This window comes from Bombus pyrosoma, linkage group LG12 (assembly GCF_014825855.1).
Source record: "Bombus pyrosoma isolate SC7728 linkage group LG12, ASM1482585v1, whole genome shotgun sequence".
In the NCBI taxonomy this organism is placed as follows: domain Eukaryota; kingdom Metazoa; phylum Arthropoda; class Insecta; order Hymenoptera; family Apidae; genus Bombus; species Bombus pyrosoma.
The window spans coordinates 5,281,963-5,307,337 of record NC_057781.1 but is presented as its reverse complement, the minus strand read 5'-3'; the positions used below and the strand labels follow the sequence as shown (position 1 = coordinate 5,307,337).

General features: G+C 40.5%; 1 protein-coding gene across 10 annotated transcripts in view; it reads left to right on the top strand.

The window, feature by feature from the left end:
* LOC122573408 (agrin-like) overlaps positions 1-24,279 on the top strand; it is a 382,715-nt gene extending 358,436 nt beyond the window's left edge. For 7 of the 10 annotated variants that reach the window (XM_043739729.1, XM_043739728.1, XM_043739727.1 and 4 more), the window contains 19 exons: positions 2,496-2,593; positions 7,172-7,298; positions 7,465-7,695; positions 8,081-8,377; positions 8,787-8,936; positions 9,082-9,342; positions 9,498-9,644; positions 9,931-10,167; positions 14,908-15,102; positions 15,739-15,912; positions 16,441-16,780; positions 16,994-17,221; positions 17,305-17,909; positions 18,051-18,462; positions 18,534-18,787; positions 18,876-18,969; positions 19,180-19,287; positions 19,720-19,894; positions 20,094-24,279. In XM_043739729.1, coding sequence (XP_043595664.1) covers positions 2,496-2,593; positions 7,172-7,298; positions 7,465-7,695; positions 8,081-8,377; positions 8,787-8,936; positions 9,082-9,342; positions 9,498-9,644; positions 9,931-10,167; positions 14,908-15,102; positions 15,739-15,912; positions 16,441-16,780; positions 16,994-17,221; positions 17,305-17,909; positions 18,051-18,462; positions 18,534-18,787; positions 18,876-18,969; positions 19,180-19,287; positions 19,720-19,894; positions 20,094-20,351 — 4,391 coding nt within the window. In that variant the 3' untranslated portion in view covers positions 20,352-24,279. The remainder of the gene's footprint in view (positions 1-2,495; positions 2,594-7,171; positions 7,299-7,464; positions 7,696-8,080; positions 8,378-8,786; positions 8,937-9,081; positions 9,343-9,497; positions 9,645-9,930; positions 10,168-14,907; positions 15,103-15,738; positions 15,913-16,440; positions 16,781-16,993; positions 17,222-17,304; positions 17,910-18,050; positions 18,463-18,533; positions 18,788-18,875; positions 18,970-19,179; positions 19,288-19,719; positions 19,895-20,093) is intronic. The other 3 variants (XM_043739726.1, XM_043739725.1, XM_043739724.1) reach the window with 3 other exon arrangements.
* Positions 24,280-25,375: the final 1,096 nt, after the last annotated feature.

The window sequence follows — 25,375 nt, the reverse complement described above, 5'->3', positions numbered from 1 at the left end:
AAAACGTCTATTTCGATAATACTGCTTTAGATTTCTGAGAATATTTATGAAGTTTCTTAGAGCATGTTTCGAGATCAAATTATAAGATTGTTCTACTTTTAATAGAAGAAATACTGTGACGTGCATACAAAATATTGTGCATAACCGAACGATCTGAAATAACCCTGTTTATTGAATGTTAAAACGTTCAGTAATCTTAATGTAGCCTAAAACAGGATGTTATTTATCTGACAAGAAAACGAGTTTAATTGGATCAAATTAGCTTGTAGATATCGCGAATAATTTCGGGATGGTCGTTGGAAATAGATTTGAAATTATGCAAACGAGGTAGCCGGGTTATTGTCATCAACATTAAATATATAATCATAGAAACAAATGATACACATCGAGTAATACGATTAAATTGTTCCGAGTTTAAAGTATGAATTATCGATGCCATTTTAGCGACGAGCCGATAAAATACATTCACGGAATAATTTATCTCGTCTCTTTATCTGTCGAGAAACGTTCGTCCATTTATAAATTCGTTTCCTTCTCAAAATTGTAACCGATTAAGATTTCCCTACGCGAAAATAGTTGATTAAGTATTGATCGATCAGGAGACCGGAATAATTAGAACGGAGGTACCAGGTAAATAATTAAGGAAACTTTATTATGAGACACGTCGGTTAGCAAGGGAAAAATCGAACGACGGTCTATTCCGACTAGCTGAGTTCATTATACCAAGCTCGTTCGTTATATCGGGAATTCCTGTAATCAGATTTGGTCCACGACAACGATTTTTTTTACGAAATCAACTGCAAAGTTTAAGGACTTTTGTGAAGATTCGATTCGCCACAGGATGATTTGCATACGATGCATGAAACCTTTTTGATCCGTTCTCTCTCCTTCTCTCTCTCTCTCTCTCTCTCTCTCTCTCGATACCATAATCCCGTTTGCATGATGATCAACAGCGAAACTTTGTACTTTAAGAATTTTTCGTTAACGGTATTTGCATGTTTACTGAAAAATCCATTTATGGAAATAAACTTGCAACCGAAACTAAATTTCGTTTAAACGCTCGACGATATTTGACAAAATAAGAGATATAAACGATGAGAAAAACAGGAGAGAGAGGGGTACAGACAGACAGACAGAAAGTGAGGAATGAAATATCCAAAAATAGAAAACAGTCAAAGGAATATGCTGCGTCACGATGAAACAGATTCCCGACGAGGTGGCAAGTACCCTTACCGCGATCTTCGCTACGCTGGAGCACACCACAGACAGATCCAGCTAAACTTTTCTCATAAGCCACCCCGTGACGCGAGTAACCGTTCGTTTCGGTTGGATCGGGGCGAAAGAAATCCCGGGGAATCGTCGGTAGGAGTCGAACTCTGTGGCACCTCTTCTTCCCAACCGCAAGATAATTTGCATGGTTTAAAATCGCGTGAAACTTCTGAAACGTACTGCTGGGATTCGGTTCCATGCATATCACGGCGCAGGTGACTTCGCCCCTCGCTGAAATTGTATGAGTTGTTACCCCACGGCATGCACGTTGCATATGCATGCAGTTCCCGGGCCTCAACCAACCACCACTACCACCACCACCATTACCTCTGCCTCCTCTTGGCTTTCTCCTGTTTCTATCCTTGGCCTCGACTTCGACTACGGTGTATATACCAGTAGCGAGCACCGGGATTTTCGTATCGCGAGCGTCGAAAGCCAGAAGCTGTACTTCCATCGCCCCATACTCTGATTCAGAATCTGGGTTAGGGTTCTCCGAAGGCTTGTTACCCTCGACCGTAGTAGCATCATCGACACGTCGTCGAAGAGAAGCAGAGCGGTAAGCCGATGCCCCTTTCCTCTCAGATTTCAATGAATTCTAAAGATAACTTCTCGACTGCAAATCCAGCTTCAATAGCAACCGGCTCTACCCGCGCGCTCTCATCGTTCCTCTGGTTCTTGTTGCACCCCTCTTGCCGCGGTTCCACCGCCGTGCGCCATCCCATCCTGCCGTTCGTTCGCTTTGTTCGCAGTCCCTGAATCCTTGCACGCAGTCACACCGGCACAGGCCAGATAATTTCCCTCGAAACGGACGCAGTTATGCAAATACCAGCATACCGGGAATCTTTATTAATGTCGGCTTGAACGTCGGCCAGAAGGTAGCCAGAACTGCAACAGGGTGGCGGCGGCTGCTTTGTAAGCGCGTCGATGCCCGGAATATCACGGAAACGGAAGCGGAGGTTCGCACCGCCTTAAACAATTCAGCCAACCGACCTGGCTGGTAAATTAGCGGCTCGTGCGAGATATCGCATGGCATCTCAGATTCCCGGCTAGAACCACGTACGATTTCACGGTGACGAATGGTCTGTCTTGCCACGGCTTTTTGCTCGTAGGCAATTACCGCCGGAGATAGATCGTTCGGATGGCTTCTGTGTTACGCGAAACGAACGAACGGAGACGTTACATGGGTTTCACTTGTTAATTAGAAATGTTTTGTTGTTTGTTCGCAGATGGATGCGAGAATAAGAAATGCGACTTTTACGCGGAGTGCGAGAGCGACAGCGCTGGTGAGGCCAAATGCGTTTGTCCTAGCAAGTGCGAGACCACGGTAAGTATCTGATATAAATTATTTCATGATCTGCTTATTTTTGCTCATAGGTAGTTTAATTTTTATTATTGTATTATTAAAGTGGTTAGTTGAGAAAGGAAAATCACTATTAATAGTGGTAATGAAAATAACAGACCAGAACAAATCGTAGCGAAAAATGAATCAAATTGAAACATAATTCTTCGACGAGACAGCTACTCACGCATGGAATCTACTTAAAATTTGCGCTAGAATGCGAGCAAATTAATTCCTAAATCGTATTGAAGTAATTGAGTTAATCCTTATCAAAGTGAATCGGGACGCAACGTCAGAAGCTCGGTCAGCCGATTTTAATTTTCCGACGCGCAAATCCGTTCCTGAAATCATAATTTTTATTTCGTTTCCCGGTTGCCACCTTCATCCTTTTAATGAAATAAGGATGAAGCTACAATGCCGCTTGAAAAGAAAATCAAATCCCTAAGAATTCCAATCGAAAACTAAAGGATGGTTTTCAAAATAATTTCGCCTGAAGCATCGCACAGTTCATGGTGAATTACATTTCCTATAAAAATTTATTAAACAAGGTACGTTATTCTCCATCGAAAGAAGCATAAGTAAATTGTGAAAGAAAATCGTCGCTTCAAAGTTGAAAAATAGCGAATGCCGTTATCTAAATGACTGCAGACTCATACTGCAACATAGAAAGCGATCATTTCACATGACAGTGTTTATTTACCACTTTATTCTTTCCCTTTCTATACATCTTATATTTTTAATAGTACAAACTACTTTTAAAAGAATCCAGCAACCGCGAGCTACCTATTTATGATATTCGCTATTTATATATTGTAATATATTGTGCTATGGCATTATTGTGCTAGTACATATAATTTATCAATTATTGTACTAATTTATCAAATTTACGAACCGGAAAGATAAAAAATTTCGCTTATCGTCGTCGAAGCATCGATCCACGAAATTAACGTCTATGTAGTAATTATGTAGAAAAGAAAATCCTATCAACCATGGTCTGAGACACCGAGTGATGGTCGTTAAACATAATAAACCACCGAACGTGTCGATCTGCCGGCTTTTACGTGCTTACCACCATTCGTAGTGTTAAGCCTCGCTAGTTAGCACGGCTTAAGTAAAATATTCATACCATGATGGATGTGGTGTCGAGTATATATACAGTGCAGAGCCAGAATACGCTGGCCGTGCACGATATTTCGTATTTCCGCTATGTTGCTCGATGCTACGCGACCGTGTAATGAACCGTTCGTTTCACCGATACCGACCCACCTTACCAAATCGACTAACGCGCATGCCATTTTCATTAAAGCCTTTCTATCAATTTTCCTCTCCGTTCCCTGTGATTTCATTGCCTTCCCGTTTCTAATTTCGTCAGTCTAGCTTTTCGGGTGTACACTCGTGGACCATTCATTAGCATCGAACGATTTTGACCGTACAAACGATAATATCGGAAATGAATCGAAGCTTTTTGTACTTTCAACTTTTCTACCTCTAACTTTAAGAGAGCGATGCTCGCCCTCGCTTTATCAGGCTAATTTCTATCAGGTTGGTTATCCAAAGTGTTTCCTCAAAAGGTTCATAAAAATTACCATATATCACACGCTCCTTTTTCAATTTTTCCTCGTTTTCTCTTATTATATTCCTCGTATAATACCGATATTCGAGAATACACGATCTGCCTCATGTATTCGCATATTCTACTATCCTAATCCCTCTATCATTTATTCCCCCAAATTTATCGACACCTCGCCGTAATACCACATTGCGGCAAATTCGTCGCTTCCCTCGATCGTTCCATACGAAACGTTCCCATATCCGGCTCGTAACAATCAATCTTTCTGGGAATCGAGGCCAGGCGCACCGTGTTGATTCCCCTCGAAATCCCGAGCGCAGTCTGGAAACGAATACGTGCACCGAGGAGGTAGAAGTAAAAAAAAAAAAAAAAAATAAAAAGAAGGAAACGGAATGCGACTTTATCGCGGGTAATCCGCGGCGGTTTCCCCGCAAGATCACCCCGAGCGACATTTCCCGGAGCAGAAATATTCGTTGGGAATGGAGAGCACGTCACGGATCCCTGAGATAGTGTTCGCTGGCAAGGAAAGGCTTCTCTCCTTCGATCCAAGCTGGGACACACGGTGGATCGGAAATTCACGGATTCGTGAAACGTCCTGCTGACAAAACCACGAACAATTCTGAGTTCACTCTCTCTTGCATGTACGGCGCGGATGTTCCTGGTCGTTCGAGTAACTGCCGCGGGCGCATGCTTCTTTTTCCAAAAAGGAATCGAAAAGGTGGTCGAACCCCGTAGAGACGACGGCCATCCATGCTGGGCCCTGCAGCTATTCGAAATTCAACGACGTCCACGTTAGAACACACTTATGGCCGATCAGCCATCACCTGGAACGACCTCAAACCACAGAACCTAGATACTATCGTCTCGTAAAGTTGTCACGAGATACACGTTTAGCCATCAATCTTTCTCTTCGAGTATTTCAGGAATACCACTGGATCTATTTGAAGTTGATTTGTACGATTGGTTGCTATAGTATTGAAGCGTAGGTTAGGAGAGTTGATGGAATAGTTATGGACAATGGAACCTACAGGATCTTACTGATAGATTCTTGAGAATGTTTTTATTCGACTTTGTACGTTGTATCGTATATTTCTTGATATAAGCCACATTGAACACAATGAAATTTGACTGCATTTTTTAAATAAGAAATATTTCATTTAATGATTCGTGACATTGATTTATATAAAATGAAATTAGCCCATTTTTCTATTCATTTGATTTAATCTTTTGACACTATATACGGGAGTAATTTAATTCCTTTGAAACGCAGATACTTAATTATTTGAAAATGAGAGGGAAATTATAATATTCAATTTATCGAGCATCTTAAATTTCCTATCGATTGAAATTACTTATATTTCCATAATAAAGGAAGAGATAAAAGACAACGCGAATGGTTGCGAATTGATTGAGGTGCATCAGCATACTTTTTAGTACTGGATCAGCGCGCGTTCCTTCGTTTTAAACGTGAAATCACATCTTCCTCGCATGGATACACAACGTTGCCACGAATTTGACGCGTCAGCGTTCCACGGGAATAGAAACGAAAGGACTTCGGAGGAAAGATGGGATGAAAAGGACTGAATCAGTGGTACGATGAAAGAGATGAGGGTTAGAGGCATTGTTTGAACTGCAAACGAGGAATATCGGCACGTCCCAGTCACGTTCTTAGAGCCCCACGAATCCCCCATAATTGTCTCATAAATTACAATAAGAAGGGGGCAAGGTGCGTATCAACTTGTCGGGGAAACTAATTAAAGCGTATCGACCGACCGCGGATATTCTCCCCGAGGATATTCGTCGTTATATCTTTACCCTTCATCGTGGAAATAGAACTGTGATATTTATTAATCCGCTGAGTGGATTAAAAGAGAAACGAACGCAACGGGAAAAGAGTCGGACGACAAAGCTTTCGTTCGTCACATAATTGCCTTTTTAAGTCAATTATCCTGTTTACTACGGACATGCTTCTTTGAAATTCAATATCAAAAACGTAATGATACAAAGTAAATTGTTCCAATAGAACACAGACTTGTCTTTAATCTTCTATACTTTGGTTAAACGTTGCTTAAAGCATTAATTAGCTGTCGTTGCTGTCGCAAAAAATACTCTCCGCTGAAATATCAATTTTCTCGATTATATTCTGTCACTCTTTTATATCGGTTGAGGTGTCAAGCAACTGAACATACAGTTAGTCGCAAAAATACTCGTGGCATGTTGAAAATTGTGTGTGCAACCGAATACTTTTGCCATTGTCTATATTTCCTTCGGCCATACTCGATCATGTTTCACCGTGATTTTCTTTTAATCTACAAATATTTCATTGCGTGCACAACGTATTCATGATCGCACTTCCATTTGGGAATAACTCGCACGTAAAAACGCAGGAGGAACGCTGAAAAAACGCTAGAGAAATGTAGAGGAAGCGGTAGAGGGCAAGTCACGTTGGCCGACAACGCGTGTAATAAGCAAACAACAACGTGGCTGGATACCGCAACCAGGCTAATTAAGTTTCGCTCTTTCGCGTATTATTTCTCATCCCTGTACGCCACCCATCCCCCAGCATCGTGACGCCAACGTATGTTAGAACACCGGCCCGACTGCGCCTTAGCCGCGTGCAACAAGTGCGAAACGCGTGCTGCCTCGCGTTTTTCTGCTATTTTTTCTCACGAACCCACCCACCTACGTAAATATCGCCAAAAGATATTATATACAATACATTGGGTTTGGTGAAGCAGATAAAATGTATCTTCAGGAACCTAAAAATCTCATTCTCATAGTTCTAAAACACATAGAGAAAGTGGCGATAATTATACAATTATACAATTGTATTGTTATACATTAGGCTGAGCAACCATTGAAAACACTTTGCTCCTCGGTAAAAAATTCACAAATACGATATGCTAGAAAGTATATAGTATGTACGTAGTATCGTAGGTAGTAACTAAACATTTTGTTGCATAGTAATAATAAATCTTCTATGTCAATTCCAGACGAAAGAACCCGCACAGGAGAAAATTTGCGGCTCCAATGGTATAACTTACGCCAACGAATGCTCTTTGAAGATGGCCTCTTGCACTTCTCAAACTGACATCGCTATTAGTTACGTAGGCGACTGTGGTAAGTTCTTTAGACACTTTCATATTTTGTATCATCGTCAACGTCGCGTAAAATTTATTGGATAGCAGTCAATCGATGGTATAAAAAGAACATTCAATTTATTCGCCGAGTAAAGTATTCAAGCAGGATTATCGGGAAGGTATAAGGAGAAGATAAACGTTTTCAGAGCTTTGCGCAAGAATAGAGTGCGATCATGGAGCTCATTGCATGGCTGGCGTCTGTGTGTGTCCTGAAGAGTGTCCTGAGAGCACTGGAGAACCAGTGTGCGGCAGCGATGCCAAGACATACCCGTCGGAGTGTGAATTGCAAAAGGCTGCCTGTGGAAGGGATCCCAAATTGCCGGTCTTGCACGTGATATTCTACGGCGATTGCGGTGAACGATTCGTTGCAGCACTCAGTAAGCTATCTGATCCTTTCCATAATCTAAGCGTGCTTTTCTTTTAAATTCGAAAAGAAACTTTCAATCTTTTAAAATAAAAATTAATTCATTATAATAAATAATCGTTGAGCGATCGGTACTTCGATAATTGGAGTCTCTACGAATATAAAATGTAAAATCTGTCGAGAATGCAAAATGTCTTAATCGATCGGTAATAGTGCAAAGTCTTGTTTCAATAACGCGTTAGACGCAACTTCTCGCGCATCATCACTCGTTGCCATCTCGACGATATTAATTGCGCTAGCTTAAGGACACCGCTCTAACAAAATTAACCATCCAACGACAATCTTGTATAACAGCTTTTACTACTCTAACCATGCCTTAACCGCTACGCTTCTAATAGCCACGATGTCGACGCCTGCGGTGGTTCGATTGGCCACCACCGCGGTTGACGTGACCAGCACTCAGGTACGCGAAGCATGCAAGAACATTAACTGCGATTTCGAGGCTACTTGCGAGCTGGGCCCGGACGATTATCCCAGGTGCAGCTGCAAATTCGACTGCGCCTCGATTTCCCAAGAAAATATGCGCCCTGTTTGCGGCAGCGATCTAAGGACCTATTCGTCCCTCTGTGCCATGAAAATGGAGGCCTGCCAGAGGCAGCAAGAGCTAAGACCTAGACCTCTCGATCTTTGCCAAGGTTCGCAGCAGCTTCCGCTAACTTCACTCGATCCGCTGTATAATTGCCTCGATTTTCGATTCGATTAGCCATTCCATTGCTTGTTCCTCCGCTTTGCCTTCTAACTTTTAAATTAACTTTTGAATTAGTTTATTCTCAGAATATTTTCAGACTTTTATTTGTCTGCTATATCCGCGACGCTTTCTTCAAAAGAAAATATAATTACAATTTTAATTACATTTAAATTACAACACTTTAGTGTGTTATTTACGATATCATTTTTCTCCCTTCCTTTGTATAATTGTAAGTATGAATAACTTTGTAATTACTTTTAATTTTCTCCGTCGCTAACTGTCTTAATTGTAATTTATCATTTGTTTATTGTACACTTTTATAAGCGAACATAATTGAGACAAAACTTTTAATCCAGGTATGGAAGTGAAACCTTGTAACGGTGATCCTCCATTGGTGGATGCCGATGGGAAAGAGTACGATTGCGGTAATGGCCCAGAACGACGAGATTGTCCGAGCAACAGTTATTGCCATCAGACCACGCGACTAGCTCGATGCTGCAGAAAAGGTCAGTTCTTTCGATGGAAATTTTAGTTTTAGAAAATTCTTTCAAACATATTTCGCATGTTATTACTAACATCTTGCGATTTGCTATGAATAAAAAAAAAACAACATACTATAGAGAAGGTCAACGTAAATTATCGATTGTCTAGCTCAAGGGACCCAAGTCGTAAAGTGCTCAGACTCCTGGCACGGCTGCTGTCCGGATGGCAAAACGGCCGCACGCGGGCCCAATGGCGCAGGTTGTCCGAGTTTATGCAACTGCAACAGGTTAGGCAGTGTTTCTGACACCTGCAATCCAGAAACCGGACAATGCGAGTGCAAACCAGGTGTAGGTGGTCTGAAATGCGATAGATGTATGCCTGGTTATTGGGGTTTGCCTAAAATCAGCGAGGGACATCAAGGATGTATACGTAAGGATGACTGAAATTCTGTTTAGCAATTTACACGAAGAGATTATTGCTTTATATCTGGAATTTAATGGACGATGATATATCTCAATATGAAATTTAGTTTATCGATTGAATTAATATTAATCGGCACGTCAAATTTCCTTTGAATGATCCAGCATGCGGCTGCTCGCTCTTTGGTTCCGTTAGAGAAGACTGCGAACAAATGACAGGTCGCTGCGTTTGCAAACCGGATATCCAGGGCCAGAAATGTACCATTTGCACCGACCACAACAAGATATTAACACCTACAGGATGCTACTCAGGTATCGCGCGAAAGGAAACTTCGACAGACTATAGTATAATTCAAATCTCAACCAATTTGCTTCCATCGACGCCTAAAATTGAATTTACAGTAGAAAAATGATCGTCCCGGTATAGTAGCAATTGATTTAAATCCTAAACAAATTTCCTTTGATATGAAACCAAATTTACAACGATATAGCGTCAGGCGTTATATAGACTCTGTGTAATTCTGTATAAACTGAACTAATATTCCAACGGAATAACATCCATCGATCGATTTAACGGGTTCGTTCTGTTTGTTTGCAGCCGATACGATACCGCCGATCCCGACGTCTTGCAACGAGCTGGAATGCTATTCCGGCGGGCAGTGTTCGGAAATCGGTGGACCGCACTGCGTTTGTCCGTCGTCCTGTCCATCGGACATACCGTCCGTGCCGGTTTGCGGTAGTGACGGACAGACATACGACAACGAGTGTGAGCTCAGGCTGTACGCTTGTCGCCATCAAGCGGACGTGGTCACACAGGCCTTCGGCCACTGCAGAGGTGGGTTCACTGAACATACGCCGTACAGGCCGCCTTATATTCTGCATTACTAAACTAATTAACCACTGGGAGCACTTTTCACACGTTGGATCAGCTGTCGAACAGGACTCGCTCCTGTCTGTAAAACGCAAATTTATTCTCTAGAGAGTCTTGATAGCTGGTGAATGGCGTAGTACAATAAAATAGTTCATCAACGTGTTTGTTAATTTTGTAGTGAATTTTCAGAATGTTTTGTTTATATATACGAAGGCCATAGAGGAAAACATGATAAGTCGTATCTTTTATGAAACATCCAGAAACCAACGGAAATAGACTTATCATATTTCTTCCGTGTGTTCGATTATAGTTTACGAATAAGGAATACGATACATATACCTGTTTGTAAAAATTAGGTGACGAGCAGCGAATATATAATATTTAAGAAGTTAACGCGATAGACGAGAAGAGAGGGATTGCTTAAAGCACGAGATATTGTCGTAACGATTTCGAGGGTTCACGAATTTTAGAATAACTTAATTAGGAACAAGTGTTATCTAGAAGCTGGAGCTTGAAGTAGGGAATTTAATGATATATTTATCAACGTATGGGAGATGCAATCTCGCACAGCCTGATTAAAATTAGGACTAACATCTAACCTGTTCCTTTGTATCCATTACGTGATAATAAACTTATCAAGTTTCTACTAACATGTATACATATATGTTTATAACCCCTTTACACCCGAAACGCTTGCCCACACTACTTTGCTTGCTTTCTTCTTGCTAATATTCTATGATTAACGTTGCACCATGATGTTTTCCTTCGAAAGAATAAACAACCCGTCGATCAACGATTTAACAAGAAAGAAAGCAAAGTAAGTCAATTTACAATTAATTTAGTAACATATTTACCGTACTTGTTTCGTTAATTGGAGTTTCTATTCTTTTCTATCGATTTATCCACCTTTTTCTTTTTCTAAACCGAGTTCGAACGAAATCGTGGAATTGAAAGGTAGAAAAGATTGAACAGGATACGTATCGCGGAATTTCCTTTATCCCAAGAGTACGCTATCTCACTCGTAGGTAAATTCTGGGAAAGTTGGTGACGTTAACTCGCGAAACTAAGCGCCAAAGGCGGATTTAACTAAATCACCGTTGACTTGGAAGCGAAGTCCCGTCTTAAGTGGTCCCTGTGAGCTATGCCCGGTCGGAACTTAACATCGGAACCTTAAGAAACGGTAACGAAACGCCTTGCCCAGGCCGTTAAGCACAACTCCGCTATCAAAATGAATTAGTCCGCGACAGATCTAGAGTCTTTCGAAAGTTCAAACAAATGCAGTATCGACCGCTTTTTGATACCACTGTCCCCGCATAAATTTAGCCGTCGGAAATTCGGTCGATATCGTGTTCAATAGACGGTCGCGATAAATCTATCGAAGAAAAAATTCTCTTTGCATCTCGTTCCAATGAATTCCAGCGAGTTCACGTGGACCAGGTAATCGGGAAAAGGGTTTCAAGACCTGGCTTCTCGAACTCCCCGAACTAGCTCGCTATCCACTTTATTTTCTATTCGTTTCAATTGCTATATCTGTTATTATAAATGGGAAAACTTACTTAGCGTAACGTAAGTTTAGCGTGTAAGATGCATTCGCAATTGAAAATGGAAAAAAATGAAATTTAGCAGCTACAAATAAAGAAACCTTTGAGGTGGTTTATTATACGTGTTGGTTTATTAAACAGACGAGTGATAAAATTGCAATAGTCAGTGTATATTAAAATCACTTTAGATACAAGTACAGAAATAATATATGCCGGTCGTTATCATCGCTCGCTCGATACTACTGTTCAACTCTACGCTTACCATTCGACTGTATGACTCGCTATAAAGATTCGCTATACTAGCTGTCCTAGAGAGCACGTTCGTCTATCTGTATCGACCGGTGTTGTTATAAAAAGTTCGAATGTAACTGCGGTTGACGATTGCAAATAACGGCGATAATATTTTGTCCGGAGTTCGTTTACCTTTGAACCTACTAAACCAAAACAACGTTGACACTCCAAGGCACAACAATACGAGCCCCTCCCAATTCGAATCTTCCATTGACTCGTGTGCAGCTACACCTCTAAAAATATGAGTTTATTAAAAATGATATAAAAATTATTTGGAATTATCATGCACTGTCTCGTTATAATATCCTCGGATGAAAAGTTATAATCGTTTATTACAATACAATATTATTATTATTAATAAAAGAGCGTAATCGATAAATCCACGTTAACGATCCCTCGATATCTAGCATAAAATCATCGGATTGTAAATATAGTAAAATATAAGAGCTCTTGGAACTTCACGTATAGGAACGGGTCTTAACCAAGATGAAGACGGAGAGAAGCCTCTCCATCTGTCGTTCCAGAGTATTCCACATTCACTGACAAAGTTCGCGGAGTGAAACGTCGAAATCTATTAAAGTCTCCTCCTGGTTCCGTAACCTCTCACCCCTTATTTTCGATTGCTCAGCCCCCTCCAAAGCCCCGCCTCGGCAACGTTACCCTGGCCCTCCCTTGTCGCCGAAAGTCAATCTCTTAAAAAGTTCTTCTTTCTCGGGACTCGCTCTACAGAGTCAAACATAAATCAGATTACTTTGAGCAGGTGAACCATCCTCTTTCCTCTTGCAGCCTCTCCGCCACTGTTGTCGTGTTTTATACCGAAAGGACGCAGCTCCCTCTCTGCATAGTAGAAGGCTACTATTTTTTCATCACGTTTTCCCTTCTTCCCCCGTACGTGACGTACAACAATTTCCGCGAGCGAAATATCGCATGGAACCGCACGCGGTCGACGCCACTTTCAACCCCGTAAATATTGTATGCCGCAATTTCTTCGACGTTCCTCGCGTGATCTCTTTTCTGTGTTGAGGATACGCGACTACTGAAAGAAGAATGGATATCCCGCTTACGTGGACATTCTGACATGACGTGAAGTTTGATTAAGGGAGAGGGTGCGTTTGATGGATGTGACGCACGAAAAAGAAAAGGGCGAGACTATTAATTGTTTCGTTCGACTGAAACGAACGAAGCTGAATCGGAGTATCATCATTTTGGGAGATCATTGGGAGAGTCGAAGAAGCATCTTGTACGAATCGAGTGTTTGTCTGTCCGTTGATCTACTCTCCTGTCATTTATTTTGTACTCGTTTTAACCATTCTGCCAATCTCCTCCAATTTTAAGAAGAGAATTCGCCGAATTTTTCCTCGTATGCGAAGGGAACTTTATCTTACGTATTTAAAATAATCCTAATTAAAAGGGAAATATTATCTCAATTAGCGGCGATAGCGAAAGAGTCGAAAGACGGGTAGAAAATATTTATACCTGTCAATATTGACATCGTCGCCTCGAAATTCAATTACATATCGCGAGCACGTTTGTCTTCATATATACATAAGTATTTAATATGTACATACATACATATAGCACATACATAAGTATTGAATTCATGCATGATCGAAACTTGTTTCCCAGCGAAAGCAGAGAACGATTAACGATTCATGAAAAACGAGAATAAAATGTAAAACCAAGAAATAGCTGCGTGACATCATTCGCATCCGTCTGTTCCACTTCACCTATTTGAACTCTCAACTTCATCAAAATTCCACGCTTTCAGCAGATAAATACGTAGCTAATCCTACTCCAGTTCTTCGGTACTCTTTGTAAAATAAACAGGGAGGGAATGAAATAATGGAACAGGGAAATGGTAACGTCGATAAAGCCAACCCCTCCGATGAAAAGGCCAATCGTCGATGTGAATCGAGAAAGAAATTCTCTCGGTTCGTAAATGTCAACTCGTATTTGCCGTCAGATTCTCTTCTCCGCCAATCAACGAACTCTTAAATTGGCTAAATCCATTCCTCTCGTCCCTTTCAACCCTTTCTCCATCCATTTCTACACACCAATTTCCCAAGCAGAAAATATTTTCATCGGAGACCGAATGCGAGCGGGAGAAAAATTTCGTTGTCGGTTTGTCCCGCAGTCGATAAAAGCGTTGATTATATCGAGAGGAATATGCGGCGATCGGCACAGCGGCAGGAGGCAAGGGGTAAACATACAAAAACCGAGAGAGGAAAAAATAATGGAAAGAGTGGAGGACAGTGAAAGTCGTCAATGTGAAATAATAGGAAGCAACGCTGCAATTGGAAAGTAATTAAAATCCCATTAAGCTGTCTTCGGTTTCTGATGCCAACTCGGGCTTCCTAGTTTCGATAGAATATCCTTTTTTTTTTATTTTATTAACGTGGAGGAAATCCGCACGGACACCAGGCCGCTTCTGGGGAAAGCAGCGTGGTAGTGCCGGACTCCAACCGACTAAAACCTCCACGATGACCGTCTCGGCTGCGATCGAGAGAGGCCCGGAAACCGGCCATAGAATATGCTATCCGATTTTTATCATTTTAAAAATTCACGTTGCGCTTCCGTTACTTCGTTCGAGACTGAAAGTTCCCCTTTATTCGTACAATGACTTACTACGGTATCAAGTGGTTCGCTATAGAAATTGTTTGTCAATATGTTATATAATACACCTTTTAAATGGTCAAATGTGCTTCCAAGTATATATTTTAAAAGAAATTATTTATATATTACAATTCGTTGCTCGTCCAAAACGCGTTTATTTTTTAGCGTCGTTTAAATCTGAAATCGTAACCTTGTCTTTCCGTCGCATCACCCAAAACGAAGCAGTGGTAGAACTGTGGAACGTTCGTAAAATTTTCAGACGATCCCATGGTGAATACGGACTTCCCCGTTAAAAGGTATACAGCAGTGCAATATACCCAACCAGCAGCCGCCATTTCTCCGTTATCGAAATCTACCAGGCATCTGTTGGTGCCGGAACCGGATCCTCGCTATTATTACACCCACAGGGCGCATCAAGAAACCATCACGATCGACAGGGACAATTTAAAGCACGGTAAAAATCGAGCCCAATTCCATTCTACGCCCGTCCGTGTCGATATTTCATCCCAAAGTTACACGCGACGACTACGAAATGCAATCTTGCGCGCTATCTTTCATTTTGTTTTAAGACATCTACGTGTCCGCCCTTTAAATTCCATTCTATTAAACCACCGTAATCTACTTATCTACAAACATTTCGACGCGATAACGAAATATCAATATCCCGGGAAAATTAAAGTCAAATTTAATCAAACGAATTTCCGCCCGCCACTTTCAGTATTCAGTGATACACGTAGCACCAGAGCCAAATGCATTTCGTCCTAAGTTTCTGTAACCGGTGCTACGTAATTATCGTCATCGCGATAACGTTCACAGCGTGACGTAATTAATAGTTTGAAATAGCGTTGAATAAATACTACGAATTAATATGTTTGTGCTCTTGTGCACGCGCTAGTTTGCCTATGTGTATATGTCTGTATGTGTGCGCTTCGAAACGTGCATTCCTAAATCCGCTTGACGGTTAATTCTGAATCAGCTCGACGTTGGTAATCGGATCGATGTCGTGCGGAACGAAGACCGTACGAGAAATGCCTTTTTTCTTCAGACTCGATGAACAGACATCGACTTATCCGTTAATTCTGCTTTTCAGGAGTGGCGGCGGCGTATAGACCAACCCCGGCGACGATTCGCGTGGTTACCGCGTTGCTCGGCGACCTCTGTACCGACGACAAGGATTGCACCATTCCTAACAGCGAATGCTCCAATGGAGGTTGCATTTGCTCGGAAGGATACGCGGAAACCAGCGACAGACAGGAATGTTTTGGTAATTGATTCGATCTTATCTACTCTGGTTGTTCTTGCGGATTTCTCCTGTTTATTCGAGCGATGGCTTTCCATTTTTCCCTTTTAATGTGGATACGTTAATAGCAGTGTAAAGTAGTAAATGGTAAAGATAAAATACGAAGATTACCGATAAAAATGTTAAAAACTCCGATAATGGCCATATTACCTCATAAGTACATCTCTCAAAATATACGTCTTTCTTTTAAAAAACGTACTTATCCTTTAAAGCAAAATACAATCCCACAAATTCTACGCGTCGCGCATTCCAAGCAGAGTTACCGAAGAAATTATATTATAGACTAACGTTAATTTTCTTATTACAAAGGAATAAAGGCCATTTGCATTACGTTCTTTCGGCTTCTAAGAGCAAAGTGTCGTTCAAACGAGGCGTAAATGAAAGAGAAGGAAATAGATACAGAAAGGGGCTCTGTTTGACCGAATCTTCCAACGTTGTTTGCACTGTGTAAAGACGAAGAAAAGAATGTAAAAGAAACTGTCCCTTTTCCAGCTAATTACGTGCCTGTTACACCGACCGAAGAATTTCGTGCCTGCTTGTCGTATCCGTGTCACGCGACATCGACGTGCATCGATCTGCCGAGTGCAACGTTCGTTTGCATCTGTCGTCCAAATTACACCGGTCTATTATGCGACGAGGAGATCAACAAAAGGGATTACGAGGTGCCGTCGTTCGACGGCAAGAGCTACGTCAGGATGAACAGATTGAAGGCTTACCACAAGTTCAGCGTCGAGGTTGAGTTCAAGACGTACGCTGACAACGGGATTATACTTTACAACCAACAGAAGAGCGACGGCACCGGGGATTTCGTCTCGTTAGCCATCGTCGACGGGTCTGTAGTTGTTATCTCCTGAATTAGTATCATTCACGTGAATATAGTTACGTTGGTGTATTGATAATGCCTTGTTGGTTTATTCGGGAAAGATTCTTATTCTCTAGACACGATTGTTTCAATATGTGACATTATAAATCGAGCTAATGAATTACAGATTAAAAAGGTTCGCACTTTCTTGTATATTATTTAGGATTTAATTTATTTTCACAGACACATACAGTTTCGCTACAATTTAGGGAATGGCCCTGTAATTCTTTCCTCGCCTGAAAGAATTACTATGAAAACGTTTCATCGAGTTGCCGCGAAAAGATATCACAAGGACGGCGTTTTAATTTTCAACGATGGGGAAGATGTTGCGGGTCAAAGTCAAGGAATGTTGAAGTCGCTCGATCTCAACCAAGATACGTTCGTCGGCAACATGCCTACCAATTATTCTAAGTAATTTTTCCCTCGCAATTACTCGTCCAGTCCTCGCATTTCATCGAGAAATCTAATAACGCGAAAGCTTTTTATCTGCGCAGGGTTTACGACAATATCGGTACCAATCATGGGTTCCTCGGTTGCATACGAAAATTGAAAATCAATCGGAACTTCGTCGATCTTCATGTGGGTCGCGATAAAGAGATCTTGGAGACTTATCGCGTGAAAGAGTGCGGAGAGAACGCGTGCGCCAATCTGCCTTGCCAAAACGGCGCAACATGTCAGCCAATCTTTGAGGAAGATCTGTGCAACGGTCGCGAGTGCAGAAGAATTCAGAAACGAGGGAAAGGTAAAAACAAGAATGGCATGAACATCGTGAGATGCAAGGGATCGCACTGCATCTCGATCGATCAACGCAGATCGAAGAAAAACGCGAAGAAACGTTGCGCGGCACCCAAGTGCGATTACGATTACGACATCGATTACGAGACGAGCTTCGAACATGGCAATTACGCAGTGGAGAAATACGATCCGCCTGATTATAGATGTATCTGTCCACCTCAGTTCACTGGCAGAAATTGCGAAGAGTCTTTAGATCCTTGTATAGGCGAACCTTGTCAGCATGGAGCCACCTGTGATATTCTTCCACAGGGTGGTTACGTTTGCAAGTGTCCACCTGGCAGGACTGGAGAACACTGTGAAATCCGTGAGTAAAAATTCATTTGATATGTATTCGTTAACGAGATACATTGTACCGATTCGTTAATGTTAACGACGTTTGTTTTTACATTACTGAACAACTTATCGAATAATTCATTGAATAACTTCGTCGTTTAATTAATTCTAGTCGACGCTGAGTTAACAGAGCTGTTGATACCCGAAATGTCCGGGGACGGTTTCTTGGAACTCCCATGCTTGGAAGGTGTAGCGAAAGCGTTCTCCATCGAATTATGGTTTCTCACGCATGCCAACGACGGTTTGCTACTTTACAATGGCCAGTTGAACAACGGGCGTGGTGATTTCATTAGTCTAAACTTGGTCCAGGGCAAACTGGAGTTTAGATTCAATCTTGGAAGTGGTATCGCCAATATTACCTCTCCAGACCCTGTTACGCTCGACACGTGGCATTGTGTTCGAATCAGCAGATTAGGCAGAGAAGGGGTTCTTCAATTAGACGACGGAACTGTTGCCAGAGGACTGTCCGGAAGTCCGTTAACCGAACTGAATCTCGAAATGCCTCTTTACGTTGGCGGCGTTAAGTGAGTTTCTAAATATGTTTCGTTCGAACGAAGAACTTTGGATAGAAAATATATATTTCTTTAAATGGTAGACATTGGCGAGAAGTTCATCGGCTCGCTGGAGCCTGGACTGGATTGGTAGGCGCGGTACAAAGACTGATGGTGAATGGAAAAACGTACCAAAATTTAGCTGTCAACGTTACTCAACATAACACGGAAATCTATGATGGTTTACCATGTCCTAACAACGAGAACCCTTGTCACAATGGTGGAGTATGTTTACCTCTGTTAAACAGTTATCTGTGCAAATGTGCGAACGGTTACAATGGTCTCCACTGCGAATTTTGTAAGTAATGTTCGTCACATCTTATTAAAAATGAACTGTAAAATTTAGTAAACACAGAGAAATGTTTGTTTCTTTCCTAATTTGCTAGTCATGGGCTACGATGTATCCACGGAATTATCCGAAAGGCCAGTGCGTTTCAAGGGCGACAATTTCTTGCAATTTAAGCACCGAAATGGAAGAAGGTAAATCGAATCGATCAACGATCGAGCCAGTAAACGTTTTCTAAAAGTTCTATCGCATACTCCTAAGTCACTGCATCTACACCTCTTAAGGTACTAATCCGAATTAGGAGCACCAAGTTAGGTTGTTCAATAACGTTAGTAACGGTAGACTAATTAGATCCTTCTTCAATCAAAGTATCACTAACCTTTTGATTGTGTAACACCGACTAGTACTAACTCAACTAATACTACCCTCGGCGAGTACTTTGAGGAGTCCTACTCCGACTACGACTTGGAGGAGGATGTCGACTACGATTACGACAGTTACGATTACACGGAGTAAGTTTCTAGGAAGAATAGCTGTGGTGTACTCGTTTGAGGGAGAGACCTTTATTATCTGTGCCTATGTATCGCCGTGTCTGCTAACCTGTTTATTCGATGATAGAGAATGCTAATATCATGCCCTTCAAACCTAACCAGAGAAACTTTCATCATTAATCATGATCAAAAACAATTTGCTAAAAATTGTATGGAATAAAAGCAAAATGCTAATGATTGTTGATATACTTCAGATAATCTTATATTTTAAAAGATCTTTAACTTTCAGAACCATACCGTGAAACATAGGGTTAGTAGGGTTGATATTGTATGATTTTTATTTATTTTATAGCAATGCTTGCTTGTATGTACTATGTCTTTGTCCTATGGCACTGTAGCTCGATATTTAAGACTATGCACACCAAGCACGCACTAAAGAAAACGATATTGTAGACGCAAGGGTCAACAATCGAATAAATTTGAGCTGAGACTGAGAACAACGCATCCGGATGGCTTGATTGCTTGGGTTGGAAGAGGCAAAATCGAACATCTTATTTTATCGTTACACGGTGGCCAAGTTCTTCTTACGTACAAGAGCAAGAGCGAGCAGATATCTTTGAGGAGCAGGGTTTGTATTGATGTTTTATCAATTATGTATCGTATTATGAAATTTATCCAATGCTTTACGTCATCGATCAATTAGAACTAAATTAAATAATTAATTACTAGGTCTAAACTTAAACCGATCGATAATGTTTCTAGTTTATTATCAATTATTAAATTAATTGAAGTATTACAAATCCTTTATCGATCGTTCCTGTATGCAGGAACGGGTGGACGACGGTGTTTTTCACCATATCAGGGCATCGAGAAGACGAAGAACGTCGATGATACAGATCGACGATTTCACTCCGGTGAAAGTATCCACAGAGACCACCCTGTTAACGACAAACGGCAAGCTGTTCGTCGGTGGAAAACCCGGCCATCGAGGCATCAAAGGCTGCGTGTCAGACTTCGTAGTGGATAAACGGCGTCTTCAGCTGAACAGGCGGAAGATCGAGTACTGTCACGACAACGATGTATGATAACGAATCCCGGAAACGACGATTGTCAACGTGATATCGCCTTTGGCCACGCTCGTCGACTTGACGACGCTTTTGTCTTCGATGAGTTAGCATCTGCCTAAAAACGGACAAAGACGAACGCGAAGGAAATCGTTGGTGGTGTTCGTTTCTGGGGGTAATGGAGGGAACGAGACACGAGGTCTGAACGATTCCAATGAAAACGAAGAAAAAGAAAGCGAGATGGCGGAAAGGAACTGGGCTTGTAACCGACAAGGAGACACGTGATTCCTGCCAAAGCTGTACGAGAGAATACCATGAAAAGGGACCCGCCAATCGTACTACAACAAGGATAAATGGCGGATCCAATAACAATAGCAAGCTAACTCGTATATTTATTTTTCGTTCGGGATAGTATAGGGAAACAGAGTCCCGTTTGTCGTTCGTTTGCCATAACGAATGATCAGACGGTAGAGAAGAGGTGAATAGAAGGAGCATCTCTCGTGTTAAATGCTGAACGTTCTCATCTAAGGACAATAATATATTTTTAAGGTGACGAGATTAATTATACATATGAATAAATATATGTATGTATAAAATTTAACGCGTATACGTATAAATTTGGGGCTATGGGGAAGAAATGCTTGCAAAGCATCGAGTTGAAGCTGAATGGTAAGAACAGTGGGATGGGGGGATTTCCGGGGTCAAAAATACAGAGACGGGCGTGAAAGGGATGAAACTCATCGATATTCGTTTAGACGTTACTCTGTAAGTTAAATATATCGAAGCACCTATAAATGTTTTACGATGCCAAGACTGATTAATGGGGGAAAGAGAGAACGAAAGAGGAAGAGTCGAGAGAGTTAAGATAAATGACAAAAAAAAAAAATAGTTAAAACAGAAAAAAAAAAAACAGAAAAAACAAAGCGATAAATCGGTGTTATGTTTGAGTGTTTCGGTAGAGAGATTTAAATGATCGTGCATTATCAGAATATAGAAGAATGTATTTTAAAGGACTTGTTGATTTACGCCAGTAGAGAAAAACGATAAAAAAGAAAAGAAGAAAAAGATGAACGAACAAGATACATACACACACATACACACACGGGCGTACACGTAACACACGTAACATACATAAATAAGAATTATACGAACAGATACGCCGTACAACGTTGTTTCTAGGCAAGCAAGGCTTTTTACAAATGCGCAAAGGAATAGATATATATATATATTATATTACTATGATTATATTATATATATAAATATATATATTATACATATGACACTATATGCAGATTACATTCCATTTAATGGACACAGGTACCATGATGAATGTATATCGTCGATCGGTCACGATCATCGATGTATCGTTACATTTTGACCCGGTACTAAAGAATGCATCGAGCTTGCCTCGAAGACACTCCATTTCCGTTCGACAATCTCCAACACACTTGCACGAAATAGTTTCGCAATCGATTCTAAAATGCTTACGAGCGTGACCACCAGGTTTCTTCTTCATATACAGGGTTCACGGAAACGCACGGTCTACCGCGATCGATTAAATTGTAAATGGACTAGAATCGAAGAAAATAGAAGAATCGAAGGCATGTATGCATTAAATAACCGAGAACGAAGTCGAATCGTTTCCATCGAGTTGAGCTCCTTCGGCGAATCGAAAGAAATTCGAAAGGAAGGTGTCTAGTATGTGGAAACGAAGATCGTGAATTTATACTCGAGATTTACAATTCTGATTGATTCTATAAAACACGGAAAACGATTCGGCGTCTGAAAATGATGCGAAAACAATAATAATATTATTAATTATATGATAATGTACCGCTTGTGTGTAATCGAATGATCAACGAGAAGGAGTGTCTGAATGAAAGCTGACGTATGGTTGAAGAAAGAAAAGTAGCTACCGTGCCGGGATATACTACTTGTAAATATGATTAACATGTGCTGATCTACGAGTTGATTATCGTTTTACTATCGTGTACTAAAGCCCGCGTAAGCGTGCGCACCTGCATAAGTCGGACCTAAGAGAAAATCGTCAGAACGACCTAATTATAATCGTAATGATTCATCGAATAAGCCTTTTACGACGAAGTTTTTCTTCCTTTTTGTTTAAATTTCTTTTCTTCCGTCGCTCGTGGAAACGAAACAATGTCTGCGTCAACGTGTTCTTCCCCTGCTCGTCAATCCTGTTAACGATCGCGACAAAACGTCGAAGACACAGCCTAAGTTCTAATCGTTAATGGCGACTGCCGATCTTCGGTCGCAGAAAGAGACGTTATCGAAGATTTTTCAACTCGCCTCGTCGAATATTTCCAGCGAACAGAAGTTTCATTTTTTAATACGAAAACGAAACGAACTAATTAGCACGGTTGTCAGTTCGCGATACTGGACGACATTAATGAAAAAATATCGTAATCTTTAAGGTTGTTTTTTGTGCGCACCGTTTAAATACGTAATTTCTAGAATCTAAGCGCCAAACAAATACATATCTTTGACGTGCATGAGTTCATATACATATATTTATAAAATCCACTACGTGGAGTCGATATTCTTATCGACATGTAAATAATGACTATACATTGTCTGGAAATGTTCGACGTTAACTATGTTGTAAGTAACGTGATTCTATGAAGGAAACGAGCGTCGATCGACCAAACTATTGCGTAATTATGCAGAAGAAGCGCGTGAATATTTTCGTCACCGCTACTACGACGAATCATCTAATGGTTTTTAAACGTATCTTTTCTATTATGTTCGTTCGTTCGAAAGATGCACACTTATACAATTTTTATAATGTAACGTCTCAAAGCAATCATATCTTTTTCATATCTGTCGATCTATAACGGTCGGTGTGCGAAGAAAAATTCTGAAAGGAAAGCGTTCGTTCTCGAATAATTAAGCCTTGACTATATAAAAATTGTTCCTCGTTAGAGAATTCGGATTGATCGCGAGCAATATTGTCACATATCCTCCCTCTTGAAATGTGATCCTTTGTATTCTTCCAATGAATATCGCTGTTCAACATATCGAAACGAATTTGTGGCCAGTAATGCGTCTCCTGGAAGAACAAGAGAAAAGAAGAATGTTTTATTGTAACGAAAATAGAAAGAAGATCTGCTTCGATCGTCGACGTTGCTTTCGCGAATATACTGCGTTTTATATATATACATATATATCTATATAAAAAAAGAAGGAGGAAGTTAGATTCGAAACGTATTATAATTATATTTCTATCGAATGTATTTGAATTTGTAATCGTTAAGAAAGAAATTCGTAGGTTTCGGTTATATATGTAAGTTAATTATTAAATTTCGACTGTAATAATTTTTTGCTACATCGAAGGGGTTGCTACTTCGTGAAAACATACATTGAAGAACAACAATGGAAGAGATAGGGAAATATTCTAAAATTTTTATGTTAGTATTGCGTAAACTGTGTTCTCATTGTCGATCGCAATTGTTAAACCGCTATATCTCATTTTCTTTCGCGGTACATTGTCATTGGATCGTCAATGTGTCCGACATTTACGTGCGTGTTATTGTAAAAAAACTACGGTGTATAATGCGTAATCGACGGAACGGTACAAAATAAAACAACAAAGGTGTCATCTGACTTACTTTACGAAATCGTTCGACGAAAAAGAAGTTTCACGATGCTGGTATGATTCGAAGAACGGGAGCGTATACAAGGAGCGAGGAAAAATTTCAATCCATGCCTGAGAATTACTGCCAACCTAGATAGAGACCACAGGATCGATGTTTTTGCCTCTAAAGCTTCCCCGTCCCTAAGAAAATTATCGACTCGTGAGTCACAAAATTTTATGAAACGAGAGAAATCGATTGTCCCTATGAAACACATAAGAGAGACACAAAATGATTTGTCGAGATTTCCGATTGTGCGTGCAACATCGTTCAGTGTCGTTTATTTCTCACGGAGACTAACACCCATCGCGGCAGGGCGATCGTCTGAATTAGTTTTTTTACTTTGATACCGTCTTTACTGCGACCATTCGCCGTTTGCTGACCTAAAGTATTTGTGAGCTACACTGTATAACAAAAAGTACGCGTTGTAAAGTGACTGTATATACAAAAATAAATTATGCGATTATCTTGAACGTGGTGTTTTTCTACCCTCTACTCAATTTGTCTTATTGGTAGATTTACATTTTTTCGTATTTAATACATAAGAATCTTCACCTCAGTTATTAATTTATTACAAAAATTCCATCGAATAATTTTTCATTAATTATAGAATATTTTAGCAGACACTAATCAAGCTAATACTTGCAGTCAAACGAAATTATCCAGGGGATTAAACTATCGCTACGGAATATATCGGCGGTCGCTAATGATATTCAGTCGTCAGACTCTGTGATTCTCCTATTCCATTTAAACTCCTTCTACACCTGGATCCTCGACTCTAAAGTTGCCAAGATATTGTAGATGACATTAACTTGCAGTAGCACGATCGCACAATTTGGGAGATATAGCTGGTATGATCAATTTCAAGTTTATTAGATTCTCCGTGCGAGGATGTCTATTCTGTAGACACGCGTACATGGCAACGTCAGTCTCCAGATCGTGGAACTCGATGTTAACGATATCAAACTTGTAGGACACGACAGCAGCAACCATAGATCCGTCAAGTTTACATCGATCAAGATTCGTCAGAACGGATGCTTAAAGCTTTGGTATTACTCGATACAATAAAGCATTGAATGATTAGTAGACTATAGATATTTACGAAGTGTCATTTTTCACAGTCGTAAGTCATAACTTATCATGTCAACTCACCATCAATATAATTTAAAATAACTCTTAATTATCGATTAAATTAAAAATTATTTTTACTTGCTATTACTGCGTAGTCTTTTATCACATGTTAGTGAATGTACTATCTGAATTATTATCCAAATTAATTACTGTACTAGACTCTAATACATTTTCCCTCGCTATCTGCCGAAGACTTTTATTACACCTGTAAATTTCCAGCCACTCTTATGATACTTGTATTGCTGAGTACCGAAATACCTC